Here is a 16,180-nt window from a genome sequence, read left to right as displayed (position 1 = left end):
AGATGAAAATGTTGGTTATATACATTTTTTAAATGGATAAACAACATTTTTATTAGATAATCATAACACAATATATTATAATACACAGTTTTCGATAGATTACATTACATTCTGTAATTAGCCATTTTTTCTTTGAAATTATTTTTTTCACAGGCTGTCCTTTATTACCATGTTTTTTTAAAGAGATCCATCCTCTCACCTGTTTGGCACCTGTCTCCTTTAAATCCAGGTTCACAGTGGCAGGTTATGCTGTTGATGGTCTCCCGACATGTTCCTCGGCCGCATGCTGTGTCGTTACACTGGGCTGTTGAGAAAAAAGTGCAACACTAAATCCTCTTCCACTTTTGAAACTGCAACAACCTACAAAAACCATCAATTTTTCTACCTTTGTAACAAACGGGAGATTTCTTAGCGGAGCATTTCTCATCATTCCACTTCCCTCGGCGTATGCCTGTTTTGATGTAGATCTCCACACAGAACTCTGTGCTGTGGTCGTTGTTGGGCTCGTTCTCTGCCCACGACTCGTTGCCGATCCACGTGCTGTTGTTGCCCAGCCAGGTCCAGGTTTCATTCATGTGTTTTTTGGTGATTCCAATCCAATAATATGGAGTCCCAGCTCTGTTTGGCAGCAGGGAGACGAGATAATCATTTTCCTCCTGGCTTTGGATGATCACCATGTCTTTGAAGTTGTCCCTGCAGTACTTTTGAGCCTCTTCCCAGGTCATGGTTTCGTTTGAGTAGTGGTACGTCCAGCTCCAAGTAGTTTCAGCCAAGGAGCTACCTGACAGGACAATATGACGAAACTATCCATTAGAAAGAGTTCATGCACAGTTTTGTCATGTTTCTTGTCAATAAACAACATGTTTCTATTTAAAATAATACTCACCAAGAAGGAGGATTAAAGTCCACGGCATTTTCAGCTTCAAGTCAAGAAAGAAAGTAGCGTTGAATATCATCATAAAAAACAAGTGAAGAAGAAGAAGAAATGAATCACTTACCCAGCAATGAAATACTGAATTATTTTATAAATTGTTCAGTTAAAGTAAAATCATATTTTCCCACCTTACATCAATCTTTAAACCAGAGCAGCCAGAAAGTGAAGTAAAGTTTGGTGCAAATCAGGGATCAGTGTGAGACTTTTATATTTCTCTTGCGACTTAGTCCAACATTATTGGAGAATACCTGGATGTTTACTGTGCAGCATGAATGTGTGTGATGACTGATTGACTGAATGACCTAAATGACGCATTTCCCTACACAGGTTTAGGGAAATGCACCCTGCATGCTTTTGGTAAAGGTGGAGTCGGGGGCAGATTTTTTAAAATAAACCATGAAAGGGAACACAAACAATAAAAACAATCACTCATTTCAAATCAAAATCATTTAAGGAGAGTCACCAGTGAATATTGGAGCCAACATTATGATAATATATTTTTTTAACCATCTGTGCTTTAGGACCAAAAGCAAGATTGTCCCCAAAATGGCTGATTCCCTGTCTGTACATGGTCTCATGGAGCGACGCCTTTCGCTTGTTCAAATGTGTAACTTTCACTTTCCTACATCGACAGTTTTTAGGGACATTGCTGCTCTGCATCCTGACGTGTAACAAATCATTCAACCGTTTTGTCACCAGATGTCAAATCTACTTCTGTCCCCACTAATGTGCTGACGCAGAAGACTCAGAATTTATAATGGTGGAAAACAATTGTGATAATCTTCAAAACAGATCAGACCAGGAATATATGCCTTCCTGCCTCAGATATATCTCACTGTTATTATGCCTTGTCTTGACCCTGGTAATGGGGCACGGGGACAGAGACAGATTAGAGGTCTGTGTTGTGTTTGGAAAAGGTTCTTCCTGGACCCTTGAAAAAAACACATGATATCCTGCGATGTCAGCGTAAATGTGTGGGAATACGTCGGTGTCTTGTGTGCAGACTTGATAGCTCTACTTGAACACAGCAAAGTATATTTATATTTGTATCACAGATCATTTAGGTCATAGTAGTGGAGAGCTTACTATTGTTCTGTTTCATAAAACATTGGTCTCTTATTTCCTTTATTCGCTATTTGTTCATTTGCTCTTTGGCCAGTTTTCAGTTAATGCTTTGTCTACTTGTATATATTGTTGTTTTATGTCCTCTGCACCAACCACACCAAGTCAATTTCCTGTATATGAAAATATATTTATCGATATATTTATACCAATAACAGATTTCTGATTCTGATTCTGATTGTGAATTTATTTAGCTTTATTTGAGACTCATCGATCTATACGAGCATTAAAACAAGATAAATGACAAAATACACATTGAAGGTTTCTCTTCATGTGACCCAAATATCTATTAAAAAGCAACACATGAATAAGGTTGATTCATACATATTTATTAACAGTTCAAATGCATTAAATAAAAAGGTATATAAATACAGGAATCAATATAGAAAAGTATTCACAGGTCGGCAATAACACAGCAGTCCAACCACACTCACAATGTTATGTAACACTTGCAATAACATGAATAGAAGCATATTTCCATCATGTACGTAAAGCTGCAGAACAATATGCTCTATATAGAATCCCCCTTGGGAGGATTTAGTGTACATGTCTGAACAACACTACATTGAAATGAATGGAAAGTTCTAAAGAAAACATTTCTTCTCACCACTGATAGCTTTGACATACTGGGGTTTTCCTGTTATCAAACTCAAACAAGCTATATACAAACAAAGAGGATTCACATTGAGGACATTACTATGTCCGGTGACTCACACACAGATAAGTTAAAGACACACAGCCTATCGTTGTCCTAAGTTGGCCCTGAAGATCCTGAGTGTATCTCTATATGAGACTGTCAAGGCTGTTTTTGTAGACCTGGGGAGGGGCCTCTATGTCGGAGTTACTGTGAGAAAAGACAAACAAAAGAGGATGAGCACTGCAATTTAACTTACTTTTTATGAAAAAACTAAATGGCTTTGGAAAAGTCAATGCTCATCTAACCTGCTCAGCTCAAATGTGTCATTCCTCTGTTTCAGTCGTTTCAGGATCCAAACAGCAAGGGACAGACCACTTAGCAGAGTGCCCCCTGCTGCCACACCAGAGGTTATAGCACTCAACTTGGATGGGGAAGCTGTGGAAACATTACAAATGTAAATGATTTGACCTTTCAAATGCAAACTTCTCTATAAATTCCTTAATACCAATTTCAGTTTTTACCTTGGCAGGTGGGTCTCTCCCCAGTCCAGTTGCCATGGCGATCACAGTTCAGCAGCTCATGCCCCTCCAGTGAGTATTCTGGGGTGCACGTGAAGGAGCACTGAGTGTTGAACACGGACTCGCTGTTTGAGCAGTTGATGTGACCATTTTCTGGAGCTTCGAGCGACGGGCACCTTAGAGCTGAGGGAAAAGAATAATTTAGCCACATCTAATTTTTTGTGACCACGTCAAAACAACAAAAGGAGCAGATAAAAAGGCTACGTATTGCCACCTGGGATATATATTGTGATGGAGGTTGGACATAAAATTGGCCTCCCTTTATATTTTCTATAACAGGGGCGATAGAGGGGCCTAACAACCTAAAATCACACAGATTTTCCTTTGTAAAAACAAACAACGGAGGCAATAAAAAGAAATGTGTGAGCGTACCAACACAAGACGGCTGCGAAGCATTCCAACTTCCTGATGCCTCACACTGCAGAGTGTCAGAGGAGGAACCAGCTTGGACGAAGCCCTCGTCACAGGCAAACACACAGGTGGACTGGTACCTGGAGTCGCCCAGAGGAGAGAAGCAATCCATGGATCCTCCTTCAGGACGAGTCAGCACCGGACACTGGACCGCTGTAAATGACAGGGACATTTCAGCAGTGAAAATAAAACTCTGTTTCTCTGGGTGTTGTTACATATTTAATTTCATAAATTTTTTTAGCTTTGCATTACAGCTCAACTCACCTTCACATGTAGGAGGCTGCTCCGACCACTCTTTGGAGCCAGTGCATCTTAGGGGTCTCACCATACTCAGCTCATATCCTTCCTCACAGGAATACTCGCACGATGAGTCGAAGGAGAAGATTCCATACTTGTGAGTGCAGTTGACACTTCCTTTATAAGGGACAGTTACCTCCTCCTTGTTGCACTTAACAACTGCCAAGAGAAAACAAGACAATTAAATATCAACTCTTAAGTGTAAATCTGTGGATTTTTATTGTCTTTTTCATGTTTTTAATTGTTTTTTATGGCATACATTTATTGTTTGATGCTACATTCTGGTGTTATTCTAGTGATGTAAAACACTTGGTGAGTTTGATCTCAGAAGGGTGCTACATTAAATACTTTACTTTACTTAATTAAGTGACTTTAGTAACATCAACTTAAAACATCATAAAAAGGCTACATATCTATACCTGTGCAGGTGGGTGGTGAGGAGGTCCACTGGCCTGGATCCTCACACTCCATGCTGGGAGCACCTTCCAACTCGTGGCCTTCATCACAGGTAAAATTGCAGACCATACCAAGTGGATGGGGGGTCTCGGGAGAAGCAGGTGAAGACAGAGGGAGGCTGCAGAAGATGCGGCCACTTGTAGGAATCTCGGGGGCAGGACATTCCATTTCTACAAAAGAAGTGAAAGAGTCGTCACGACTTGAAAAAGTAGGCTGAGAAAAAGCTCAGTGTATGTGGTGCTGTACGTAGAGATATGTGTAAAAATATGCTTCCATACCTTTGCAGGTAGGTATGGCTCTACTCCACCGCCCGTCACCAGAGCACAGGACGGTGTCGGCTCCCTGCAGCACAAAGCCGGCTCCACAGTCGAAGCTGCAGGTGGAGCCTAGCCGCAGCTCAGAGGAAGAGCTGCTGCATGTGGGGATCAGGTGAGGAGCTCCCTCTGGATTCTGACAGGTGATTGCTAACAGCAAAACAAAAAACAAAAAAAAGTATATTTAACTTGGTTGTCTCAAAGGAGCAGAAAAAGAATGCTCTCAATCACTTTAAGGGTGTTGGATTCAGGGGCGGATCGTTCTAAATGGCTAAGTGCCCTGGTCCTGTCATTCCTTTTCATTTATTGATGTATTTTTTAAAACATTAGTCACTTACAAACAATACTAACAATTAATATAAAAAAAAATGTTAGAATTTCTTTTTTCTAAACTATTTTGAAGAACACAATATGCTTGAAGGACTATTTTCAAACCATATTCAATGATGTGTGGCTTTGCTCGAAACAATATAGCTAACGGTGAACAAGTAATGACTTAAATGTTAATCTTACTGAATCAAGAATAGAGAGTTTCTATATCAGGGGCCAAAGAGGGGCCCTCTATTCTAGATCCGTCACTGATTAGATTACATTTAAAGAGCACCCTCACCTTCACAGCGAGGAATGTTTTCACCCCAATCAGCCGCTGATGTGTATGTCACCGTGCCCAATCCCACCAGGTGGTAGCCAGGGCCGCAGCTGAAGCTGCAGGTGTTTCTGTAGATGAACTTCATATCTGGGGGTCCACAGCTGACGGAGCCATTCTCCAGCGTCGGGCTAGCAGGTAACTGCACAGCTGCAAAGGCAGAGGTGCAAGATCGGAGGTCAATAAGCGTTTCCTTTGTAAAAACAAACAACGGAGGCAATAAAAGAAATGTGTGAGCGTACCAACACAAGACGGCTGCGAAGCATTCCAACTTCCTGATGCCTCACACTGCAGAGTGTCAGAGGAGGAACCAGCTTGGACGAAGCCCTCGTCACAGGCAAACACACAGGTGGACTGGTACCTGGAGTCGCCCAGAGGAGAGAAGCAATCCATGGATCCTCCTTCAGGACGAGTCAGCTCCGGACACTGGACCGCTGCGAATGACAGGGACATTTCAGCAGTGAAAATAAAACTCTGTTTCTCTGGGTGTTGTTACATATTTAATATCATAAATTTTTTTAGCTTTGCAATACAGCTCAACTCACCTTCACATGTAGGTGGCTGCTCCGACCACTCTTTGGAGCCAGTGCATCTCAGGGGTCTCACCATACTCAGCTCATATCCTTCCTCACAGGAATACTCGCACGAGGAGTCGAAGGAGAAGATTCCATACTTGTGAGTGCAGTTGACACTTCCTTTATAAGGGACAGTTACCTCCTCATTGTTGCACTTAACAACTGCCAAGAGAAAACAAGACAATTAAATGTCAACTCTTACGTGTAAATCTGTGCATTTTTATCTTCTTTTTCATGTTTTTCATAGTTTTTGATGGCATACATTTATTGTGTGACGCTACTTTCTGGTGTTATTCTAGTGATGTAAAACGCTTGGTGAGTTTCATCTGAGAAGGGTGCTACATTAAATACTTTACTTAATTAAGTGTCTTTAGTAACATCAACTTAAAACATCATAAAAAGGTTACATATCTATACCTGTGCAGGTGGGTGGTGAGGAGGTCCACTGGCCTGGATCCTCACACTCCATGCTGGGAGCACCTTCCAACTTGTGGCCTTCGTCACAGGTAAAATTGCAGACCATACCAAGTGGATGGGGGGTCTCGGGAGAAGCAGGTGAAGACAGAGGGAGGCTGCAGAAGATGCGGCCACTTGTAGGAATCTCGGGGGCAGGACATTCCATTTCTACAAAAGAAGTGAAAGAGACGTCACGACTTGAAAAAGTAGGCAGAGAAAAAGCTCAGTGTATGTGGTGCTGCACGTAGAGATATGTGTGAATATATGCTTCCATACCTTTGCAGGTAGGTATGGCTCTACTCCACCGCCCGTCACCAGAGCACAGGACGGTGTCGGCTCCCTGCAGCACAAAGCCAGCTCCACAGTCGAAGCTGCAGGTAGAGCCTAGCCGCAGCTCAGAGGAAGAGCTGCTGCATGTGGGGATCAGGTGAGGAGCTCCCTCTGGATTCTGACAGGTGATTGCTAACAGCGTGACAAAAAAACAAAAAGTACATTTAACTTGGTTGTCTCAAAGGAACAGAAAAAGAATGCTCTCAATCACTTTAAGGGTGTTGGATTCAGGGGCGGATCGATCTAACTGGCTAAGTGCCCGGGTCCTGTCATTTGTTTTCATTTATTTATATATTTAAAAAAAAACTAGTCACTTACAAACAATACTAACAATTAATATGAACAAAAAATGTTAGAATTTCTGTTTTCTAAGCTTTTTAGAAGAACACAATATGCTTGAAGGACTATTTTCAAACCATATTCAATGATGTGTGGCTTTGCTCAAAGCAATATAGCTAATAACTATGAATGACTTAAATGTTAATCTTACGGAATCAAGAATAGAGAATTTCTATATCAGGGGCCATAGAGGGGCCCTCCATCCTAGGTGCAATAGCGGAGGTCAATAAGCAGCCTCATGTAACAACTTAAAATCACACAGCTTTTCCTTTGTAAAAACAAACAACTGAGGCAATAAAAAGAAATGTGTGAGCGTACCAACGCAAGACGGCTGCGAAGCATTCCAACTTCCTGATGCCTCACACTGCAGAGTGTCAGAGGAGGAACCAGCTTGGACGAAGCCCTCGTAACAGGCAAACACACAGGTGGACTGGTACCTGGAGTCGCCCAGAGGAGAGAAGCAATCCATGGATCCTCCTTCAGGACGAGTCAGCACCGGACACTGGACCGCTGTAAATGACAGGGACATTTCAGCAGTGAAAATAAAACTCTGTTTCTCTGGGTGTTGTTACATATTTAATATCATTAATTTTTTTAGCTTTGCATTACAGCTCAACTCACCTTCACATGTAGGAGGCTGCTCCGACCACTCTTTGGAGCCAGTGCATCTCAGGGGTCTCACCATACTCAGCTCATATCCTTCCTCACAGGAATACTCGCACAATGAGTCAAAGGAGAAGTTTCCATACTTGTGAGTGCAGTTGACACTTCCTTTATAAGGGACAGTTATCTCCTCCTTGTCACACTTAACAACTGCCAACAGAGAAAATAAGACAATTAAATATCAACTCTTAACTGTAAATCTGTGCAGCGTCTTTTTCATGTTTTTCACAGTTTTTTATTTCATACATTTATTCTGTGATGCTACTTTCTGGTGTTATTCTAATGATGTAAAACACTTGGTGAGTTTGATCAGAGAAGGGTGCTACATTAAATACTTAACTTTACTACTTAAGTCACTTTAGTAACATCAACTTAAAACATCATTATTGATTTTCTTACCCTTTTCACACTTCTCTCCATAAAAACCCTCGAAACAAGCGCACGTGTGGCTGTTGATGGTTTCCACACAGTCTCCATAGTCACATGAGTCCTTCTTACAGGCCGCTGGGGAAAGACGAAGCACATTACATACCCTGCATATTTCTCTGAGCTTTTCTTTTACCACAACAACAGTATATCCTACAACTGTTTAATACATATCCCATGAGTCCAAACGTTTGCTCACCCGAGTAGCACAGAGCGGTCTTCTTTCTCCAGCACATCTCATCATTCCACTTGGTTGGCTCTTTCTCCCTCTTTATGTACATCTCGACACAGTCCTCACTCTGCTTTGAACCCTGCCGCTTGCCGTTTGGTTCACCCTTTGCCCAGTTGGTTGCTTCTGCTGTCAGAGCCTTGTTGGTGCCCACCCAGGTCCAGACATTGTTGATCTTGCGGATCCCAATCCAATAGTAAAAGGGTTGCCTGGGCAGCCAGGTGTTGAGATGCCCGATCTCGTCCTGGTTCTGGATGGCCACCATGTCCGTGTAGTTCTCCCTGCACCAGGATCTAGCATCCTCCCAATTCATAGTGTCGTTGGAGTAGAAGTAAGACCAGCTATCCACAGTAGTCCACATGCACAGCACTGAGGAGAGAAGAAAGACGTTATTAGATTGTAAGCTGGTAATGGGGAATTTAAATAATGGGTATCCAGAAAGAAAAAGTTGAAAGTAGGAGAGTAAAGATTCTTCTCTGCATTTAATTTACATACTTGAACAAAGAAGCATCTGGCTGATCCATGAGGTCTTGGATCCACGTGTCTGAAATAATCCAAAGCAGAACTCCTGTAAAAATTAAGTAAAAATGTTGCATTAGTATAAATTCGTTGACAAGAAAGCAAACCATTAAATGATTTGCACTAAGACCACTGCATTTAAATAGTTACATCTGCACTCACCATTTTAAGTGATATGTCTAAGGACCTACTGAAGACTTATAGTATCTAATTATTCTCAGTGTGTGTGGGGATGAGTTGGTTCTGAGTGAGATGTGCGGAGGCGCTGGCTTTTATACACTTCATCGGCCTGCTTCAGGTTTCCTGGAACCTTTCGTCACAATCAGCTATTTATTGGAAAGCCCCACACCCACTCCAACACTACCCCATCCCACCGGGGGACTTGGAAACTTTCCCTCTCTGTTTTGTATGTCCTCACTATGAAACCAAAAATTCCTTTTCAAGTAGATTCTCCTGTTAAAGAGGCAATTTTCATCATTAATGTTGATGTTGTTACAAGTGGAGACTAAGTATTAACTACTATTTACTTCAATTAGTACTACATTTAATTATATTTCAGTTATACATTACTTTAGTATTTATGCTCACATTGCAGAGGGATATTCTATATGCTTTACTTTTACAATGACTTTGTTTGACTTTTACAGTTTCATCCGAACCACATATTATGAAATATGATGCATTGTTTTACATGAATGTATTCTCTAAATAATAAGAAGTTACTCCAGATCATTAATACATTAATCAATAGCCATCATCATAATATAAATATTTAATGTTTTTACTTAAGAAAATGATTTAAATGATGAATGATTTAAGAAATTCTGTTCTGATAATTTATTTAAAAGTTTGGCAAATTATAGCACTTATGTAAAAAGACCATGTAAACTGCAGCAAACAAGAATAATGATAAGTTTCTTAGGGATTGCATGTTCACACAAGCATGCATGAAAAGATAATTGGGAGAGAAACTGCAGTTTTTATGGCTATGAAGTACAAAGTATTCAAAAGGGACCAACTGACTGACTAATACTGGAATTTGCTTTTAACTCTTTTTGAAGAAAAACTGAATTGACATGTCCTGTCAAAGGATGTGCTCATCAAACAATGAAAGAGCAGAGAGAGAAAGAACAACAACGCTGTGGCAACCAACAAATATTACGGGTATTTTTTATGAGCACTCAGGGGCAGGAAATGTCCGGTGCAGGACCTGAGGTGGCGGCTGCTGGCTGCCACGGTTTCTGGAAGTGACACGTCATGTCCTTCCTCTCTGACCCGGCACACCAGACAGAAGCCTTTGTTACTTGACGCCTCTGAACCTCCAGGGTTTCCTCAGATGAAGAATATAAACTCTCTAATTAACTTGCACAGAATAAGACCCGAGGGAGTTCAGCTTCAATAAGAAACAAAGCTGTTTGGTTTTATGCGCTTTTCCGAACAGCAAATAAAGTTTATGTGGGTAATACTACCAAATGACATTACTATGACAGTATGCAACAATAAAACACCCTCTACCACACTAAAAATTTGATCGATCTTTGTTTTAAGTACAAATGTGAACATAAGACAGTGTTTCAAGAAAACACCAAACACTTCCACAATATTTGATGGAAAGATGTGGTATGGGTTAATGAAGAACCAATCAAATGTTGGTGCGGATTCTGATCAAAGGGCAGATCTCTTCTTTTTTTTTCGTTCTACAAAATTATGAGATGTTGTTTTTCTACTTTTTTTCTATAGAGAATGGTGAATAAAAGACAGGTTGACTGCTATTTATGAGTGTGTGCAGTTTGGTGCGGAGCCCTATAAATACCTGAATCTAGTCAATTTAATTTGGTTTCAGGAGGTGACTGTTGGGCCTTATTGTCAGAGGTACACTCTACTGAGTGTCGTTCTAGTTAGAGACAATTCACTGAAGTGAGGTTCAAGCACTCAAGGCAAAAACATCCATCACATTGACTTCTGAAGTGTCCTCGAGTCAAAACTACATCTCTACCAACTTCACCTCTGAAATGACAAATCAGGTACAACCATGAAATTAAAAGTCTCCATATAGTAAATATGAGTTTAAATAAATAAATACAGTATGCGATGAAATATACTTTCTGTACTAACTTAATTTCTACACTATTCAGTAAGTAGCTATTTCAGCATTTATTCGTTTAATCATTTCTGCGAACATATAAATAAATAAATGCAGTTTGCGATGAAGAGGGGAATTTCAATATTTGTTAATAGATTTATTCATTCATTAATTTCTACACTCATTCATTTATTTCTACATGTATTTATTCATGTATTTTTTTATTTCTATTTATTAATTCCTATATTTCTGTGTCGCGAACTCCTCTCTCTGCCATAAACAAATTGCTCCTTGCTGCCGTTAGGGGTCGCCCGCGTGCGCAATGATGGGGCGCAGCTGACACGGTCTGTCTCTTTAAGACATGGAGCTGACGTGCTGATCCAAAATAAACCACGCACCATGTTGTCTGTTCTCTGTCTGTCAACCTGTGAGCAGTTCCAGATCCTCCGGTGCGTTGACTCGAGCTACAATCACTATGGCAGATGCTCTAGCTAAAGTCCCCGAGGTGGAGATCGACCCAGAAGGGACCTTTAAGTACATCCTGGTCAGAGTGAAAGTGAAAGATGTCGATGTGCACAAAGACATAGTCCGAGGCACAAAAAGTGCAGAGTATCACAGTAAGTTGGTCCCTGTAGTTTGCAGCATGGGCTGATATAACCCTTTGTCTTTTGGTGCATTCTGCAAATATGTGCACTGTGCATAACAAATACACAGATCAGGCACTTCTCAAGCTTAATATCTGCATTATGAAAAGTCCATAATGCCCATGTTGTAAAATGCTACATTTGCATATTTTACTGTGCTGCAACTAAATCATATTGTGTCTCTTGACTTGAATTATTGACAGATCACATATTTGAGAAGGTCAACCCAGCTATGGAGGCCCTGGGGATGGAGTGCAAATGCCTCGGAGGAGGGAAGATAGAGCACAACAGCCAAGAGAAGAAACTCAGGGTGTTCGGGGAATCTACTGTAAGTTCATTTCATTGTAAAAGCATTAAAGGATGAGTACGCAGCTATATTTGTGATGTGATCATATCTGTGCTTTCTGACTCATTTCCAGGCCTTTGGCAAAGCAGACCATTCCGTGTCGGCAGAGAAGTTGAAGAATGCCTTCAGCAGCTACGAGATCACCTGGTCTGATGACAAAAAATAGTAAAATGTCTGCCTTTATTTATAAGTTCCAAAATTAAAAAAGCACAGAGTTATGTTTTGAGCCCTCTGTCCAAACATCATTTGATTCAGATACACCACTCTGCCTCTTAGTGTTTACTTTGGATCATGTGAAAGCAGCAATACTGACTCATATGACTGGATTTCTTATAATACAACTCAACATTTAGTATTGTCATTCTCCTAAAACGTGACTCTGGTAAAAAAAAACTCCCTTAAAATAAAACGATTCATTTTAGTCTGGGTTTAGTTGGCCCTAATCACAATTGCAAGCCATGTGCCAAGGGTAAAGTCCACACAGGAAAGGGTGGACTGAATAGAATAAATAACATATCCTGTTATCATTAGGGAAAGTTTCTGGTTTAGAAAATAAGAGACAGATAAAAAGCACTTTCAATTGCCAACACGGTTTTTGACTTTTGTTAGTGCATAATGATAAAGGTCCACAGGGCTTTGGGACAATATAACAATAATAAATAAGAGCCTGGAATCTAAACGTCAAAGATAAGAATAATCAAAAAATGATTGAAAGAGAAAGAGAAGTCTGCTTTATTTTGTGTAGCACTTCCCTTAACAATGTTACAAATAGAATAAAAGATTCTGACAAAACTTTCTAAAAGCTTTCACAGAAAGAAAACTTTGAATTCATACTAATTTGTACCAAATTCCCTGAGAAGTTATATTGTATAGTGTTATATAGTAATTGATACATTTCTGCTAAAATCACAGACTTGAACCTCATGGAGGCGCTAGAGGAAAGGTCTGGGGTCACTAAAGTCATCATGAACTGTCATGTGAGAACCATGAATGTGTGAATGAATCACATTGACATGTTTCTGCACAAGTGGAGAAGTCAAGGCATCGTTGAAGGGTTCATCCTCTGGGCACCATTAACGGTTGCAAAAATGTTATGCCACCCAAGTTCAGATATTTCCGTCTGTACCAAAGAGAAGAACTGCTTGAGCTTCGTCAAATGGAAATTCCAGTTCTGGGTTTTCTTAATTTCTTGGACAGTTACAGCTCTATTTTTGAAATAGAAGTAGATGTTTTGTCCGTACCTGGGATCTTCACATTACTTTAAAAAGGAGGCTGATGTGAAATCTTGTAAAAAGAGAATCTCTGGTTCTGTATTTGTAAACCTTCACTTTGCACAAGTTGAAACTGTCAACGTTCAGACACTTCAGAGACAAGCAACACAAAGAGATCTGCAACATTTATTCAGGCAACAGCACAGGGAAACTCTTGAATAACACGAAGAGTAGGGTTTCAACAGGGTCTTGAAATGTCTAAAAAACATTGATATATTGATTACTATAGGCCTTAAATATGCTAAGGTCAGTCTTATATATTAAGGTAAATTTATCGGTATTCTGTCTTTCTGAAAAATATGGTGGTGTGCAGGTTTTGTAATGTCTCTGTGTTGTAGTTCTTTCTCATCAATTCAATACTGATATTAGCTGTAATTAAACTACAACCAAGACCAACATGATATGTGATAGTATTCAAACACCCAGTTAGAATTTATCTCAATACACTCTGCTTGGGAATATGAAGAAAATGGATATCTTCTTGTCTCTGCTTGTATTTTGGGAGATGCGATATTTCCTGGGTCATTCTTCTGCTTACTTCTCTTCATCTTCAATTATGGGGAAGTGTAAGTAATTCTACGGCTCTGATATATCTTCATATCTGTCGCAGTTCACATAGACTTTACATTTCTTTAATTATGGAGTTAAAACGTTTAAAATTTGTAGAAAGCCAGGAAGAGACAGAAGATAGAGAGATTCACATTTTTGGGACAACCGACCTGCCGAGTAACTACAGCGAAGTATGCAGAGGAGAACGGTCTGACTATACTCTGTGTGAATTTTTAGTTAAAAAAACATTGATGACATTTCTTTGAATCATTCATTTTAAGCATCCACTTTTAGTGCCTACAACTTATGAGCAGTACTGTATACTGTGGATTTTCCCATGCAGAAGAGTCTACTTCCTTTTCCTCTGGAGTTCCCACATGACATTCTCACATCTTAAACGAAACAAGTACACCAGAAGTGGATCACATGCTTGCTCTTACCTCCCTTTTTACCTTGTGATTCACCTTCCTGGTGAGTTAAAGAGAAAACATTCCACGGAAGCGTGGCGCTACAATCTGCAGACTACAGGAATAGAATTAGATACTGTCGACACACCGGCGAAAGCTCCATGCGCCTTGAACCCTTCGGCAGACCTAACATAACGCCGATGCTGACTGCAATTTGGCAGTTACCCTGTGACCTTAAAAAATAAAGAAAGCCAAAAAGTGATCTTCCTTCCTGTTTCAGCTCCAAATCCGGAGCCAGTTTCCTGTAAACTGATAACCTTTCTATTATCTACAAACAGGGAGGTCAGCCCAGGAGGGAGTAAGGTTCAATGGCAATTAACTCAACCCACTTCTTGGAAAACACATGTTATAATTGGGATTTAATGGCATTTATTTTAAAAAGAAACATTAGACTTATCTATTGATAAAATCTGTCAATGAGGCGTTATAACCTTTACAATCCCACAGACACCACACCATTAAATAACACTTTCTTTCATTTCTTTCAAAATTGTCCTATGGCATGAATGACTATATATATATTTTCTGTTCAAAATTTACCCATTGAAAATGGTCATGTATAAAATATATACAAAAATATAATTTGATATGTTCTTCCATACTGTAACAAGTGCTACAAATAACATTGTTTGAAGAGAGACAAGCATCAGGCGTAGTCTTGTTTCCTAAACAAGAAGTCCCTCCTTTCCTGCAGCAGCGGCAGCAAACACCTCGGACTGTCGGGAAACAAAGATGCAGCAAAGGCGAAGAGCTTTATCCAAGATCGTATCAGTGAAAACAATAGACACTGACTTTATGGAGTCTGTTATAGAGCCAATAGAAATTCCCGACTCTTCACAAGCATAAATACCACCCTTTCCTTAACTGATTTAAATACAATCTGAAGTCCTTAACATCCATGTCAATTACAGTAAGGTACCTGCAAGATCTTTGTATGTTGGAGATGGCGGAAGTGAGTACAAATAGTGTACTTTAAATGGTTAATGACATCCAGTTACATGTCAAACCCCTTCACCTTGTTCACCTTTTGTTGCACTGCAGCCTCGTGCTAAAATATTTCAAGTTGATCTTTTTCAGCCACGGATCTAAATATAATTTCAAATAAAAAAAACAAAAAAATGCAAGAATTTATTGTGAATTTATTTACAGAAAATTTGAAATATGATAAAAATCACATTGAGGTATTCAGACCCTTTACTAAGTAGCAGGCTACTCTTTCTGCAGTTCTCTCAAGTTCTGCCAGTTTGGCCAGAAACTCTCACTGGACATTTCCATCTAGTAAGTAAGTAGTAAGTAAGTTTTATTTATAGAGCACATTTAAATACAGCATAAACTGACCAAAGTGCTGTACAATGACAATAAAAGGCAAATAATACAATATAACAATACGGTGCTATACGATGACAATAAAAGGCAAATAATACAATATAACAATACAAATTGACCATAAGTCCTAAAATCCAATACAAAGTGCAATAACATTCAATAACAGTTAGGGGGAAAGGAAGGCCAGTGAGTAAAAGTGGGTTTTTAGCCTAGACTTGAAGGCAGAAATGGAGGGGGCGGATCTAATGTCCTGAGGGAGCTGGTTCCACAGACGTGGAGCGGCGACAGCAAAGTCTAGCTCCAGCAGTGTTGTAGCCCTTAAGTCCAGGACTCAAACTCAAGTCCTGTCTTTCAGGACTCGTGACTCGAGGTGGCTCTGTTCCTTAATTTTGTATCATTCGACCTAAACATTTTAACTCTGTAATACATGACCTCATTTACAATATAGCCTAGTACAGACAAATAAGTAAGACACCAAGAAAACACGAGATACAGTACAATTCGTGAAATAACAAAAAATAAAATGGTTCATAAAATCATTTTAATTGCCCTAAGAATAAAA

The 16,180-nt window shown here is 39.8% G+C and overlaps 2 protein-coding genes across 3 annotated transcripts; one reads left to right on the top strand and one right to left on the bottom strand.

Annotated features, from left to right (window-relative positions):
• Positions 1-2,364: 2,364 nt before the first annotated feature.
• Positions 2,365-9,164, bottom strand: sele (selectin E). Of its 2 annotated transcripts, none has more exons than XM_061077606.1 (18): positions 9,095-9,164; positions 8,909-8,981; positions 8,384-8,782; positions 8,158-8,262; positions 7,717-7,908; positions 7,414-7,605; positions 6,703-6,888; positions 6,388-6,594; positions 5,941-6,132; positions 5,638-5,829; positions 5,360-5,545; positions 4,714-4,899; positions 4,399-4,605; positions 3,947-4,138; positions 3,644-3,835; positions 3,215-3,394; positions 2,999-3,128; positions 2,365-2,900 (listed from the first exon to the last, which is right to left on the bottom strand). In XM_061077606.1, the coding sequence occupies exons 1-18, from the start codon at positions 9,095-9,097 to the stop codon at positions 2,840-2,842; spliced, it is 3,075 nt and encodes a 1,024-aa protein (XP_060933589.1). In that variant the 5' UTR covers positions 9,098-9,164; the 3' UTR covers positions 2,365-2,839. The 2 variants fall into 2 exon arrangements, with proteins under 2 accessions (XP_060933589.1, XP_060933591.1); XM_061077608.1 differs by having other exon boundaries at positions 8,909-8,957.
• Positions 9,165-11,413: 2,249 nt separating this feature from the next.
• Positions 11,414-12,231, top strand: si:dkey-51e6.1. Its single transcript, XM_061077533.1, has 3 exons — positions 11,414-11,632; positions 11,863-11,987; positions 12,079-12,231. The coding sequence occupies exons 1-3, from the start codon at positions 11,491-11,493 to the stop codon at positions 12,169-12,171; spliced, it is 360 nt and encodes a 119-aa protein (XP_060933516.1). The 5' UTR covers positions 11,414-11,490; the 3' UTR covers positions 12,172-12,231.
• The last annotated feature ends 3,949 nt before the right edge of the window (positions 12,232-16,180 follow it).

Source organism: Limanda limanda, chromosome 9 (assembly GCF_963576545.1).
Source record: "Limanda limanda chromosome 9, fLimLim1.1, whole genome shotgun sequence".
NCBI lineage: Eukaryota > Metazoa > Chordata > Actinopteri > Pleuronectiformes > Pleuronectidae > Limanda > Limanda limanda.
Note: the sequence above shows the minus strand (reverse complement) of the source record. Positions and strands in the feature narration are given on the sequence as shown.

Excerpts from the sequence above, each read along its gene's own strand:
- sele (XM_061077606.1), bottom strand. Across the intron at positions 6,133-6,387 it reads CTCACCACCCACCTGCACAG|TTGTTAAGTGCAACAATGAG; the intron begins GTATAGATATGT and ends TTCTCTTGGCAG. Across the intron at positions 5,830-5,940 it reads GCAGCCACCTACATGTGAAG|CGGTCCAGTGTCCGGAGCTG; the intron begins GTGAGTTGAGCT and ends TGTCATTCGCAG.
- si:dkey-51e6.1 (XM_061077533.1), top strand. The coding sequence starts at position 11,491 with ATGGCAGATGCTCTAGCTAAAGTCCCCGAGGTGGAGATCGACCCAGAA. Across the intron at positions 11,633-11,862 it reads AAAAAGTGCAGAGTATCACA|ATCACATATTTGAGAAGGTC; the intron begins GTAAGTTGGTCC and ends AATTATTGACAG. Across the intron at positions 11,988-12,078 it reads GGGTGTTCGGGGAATCTACT|GCCTTTGGCAAAGCAGACCA; the intron begins GTAAGTTCATTT and ends ACTCATTTCCAG.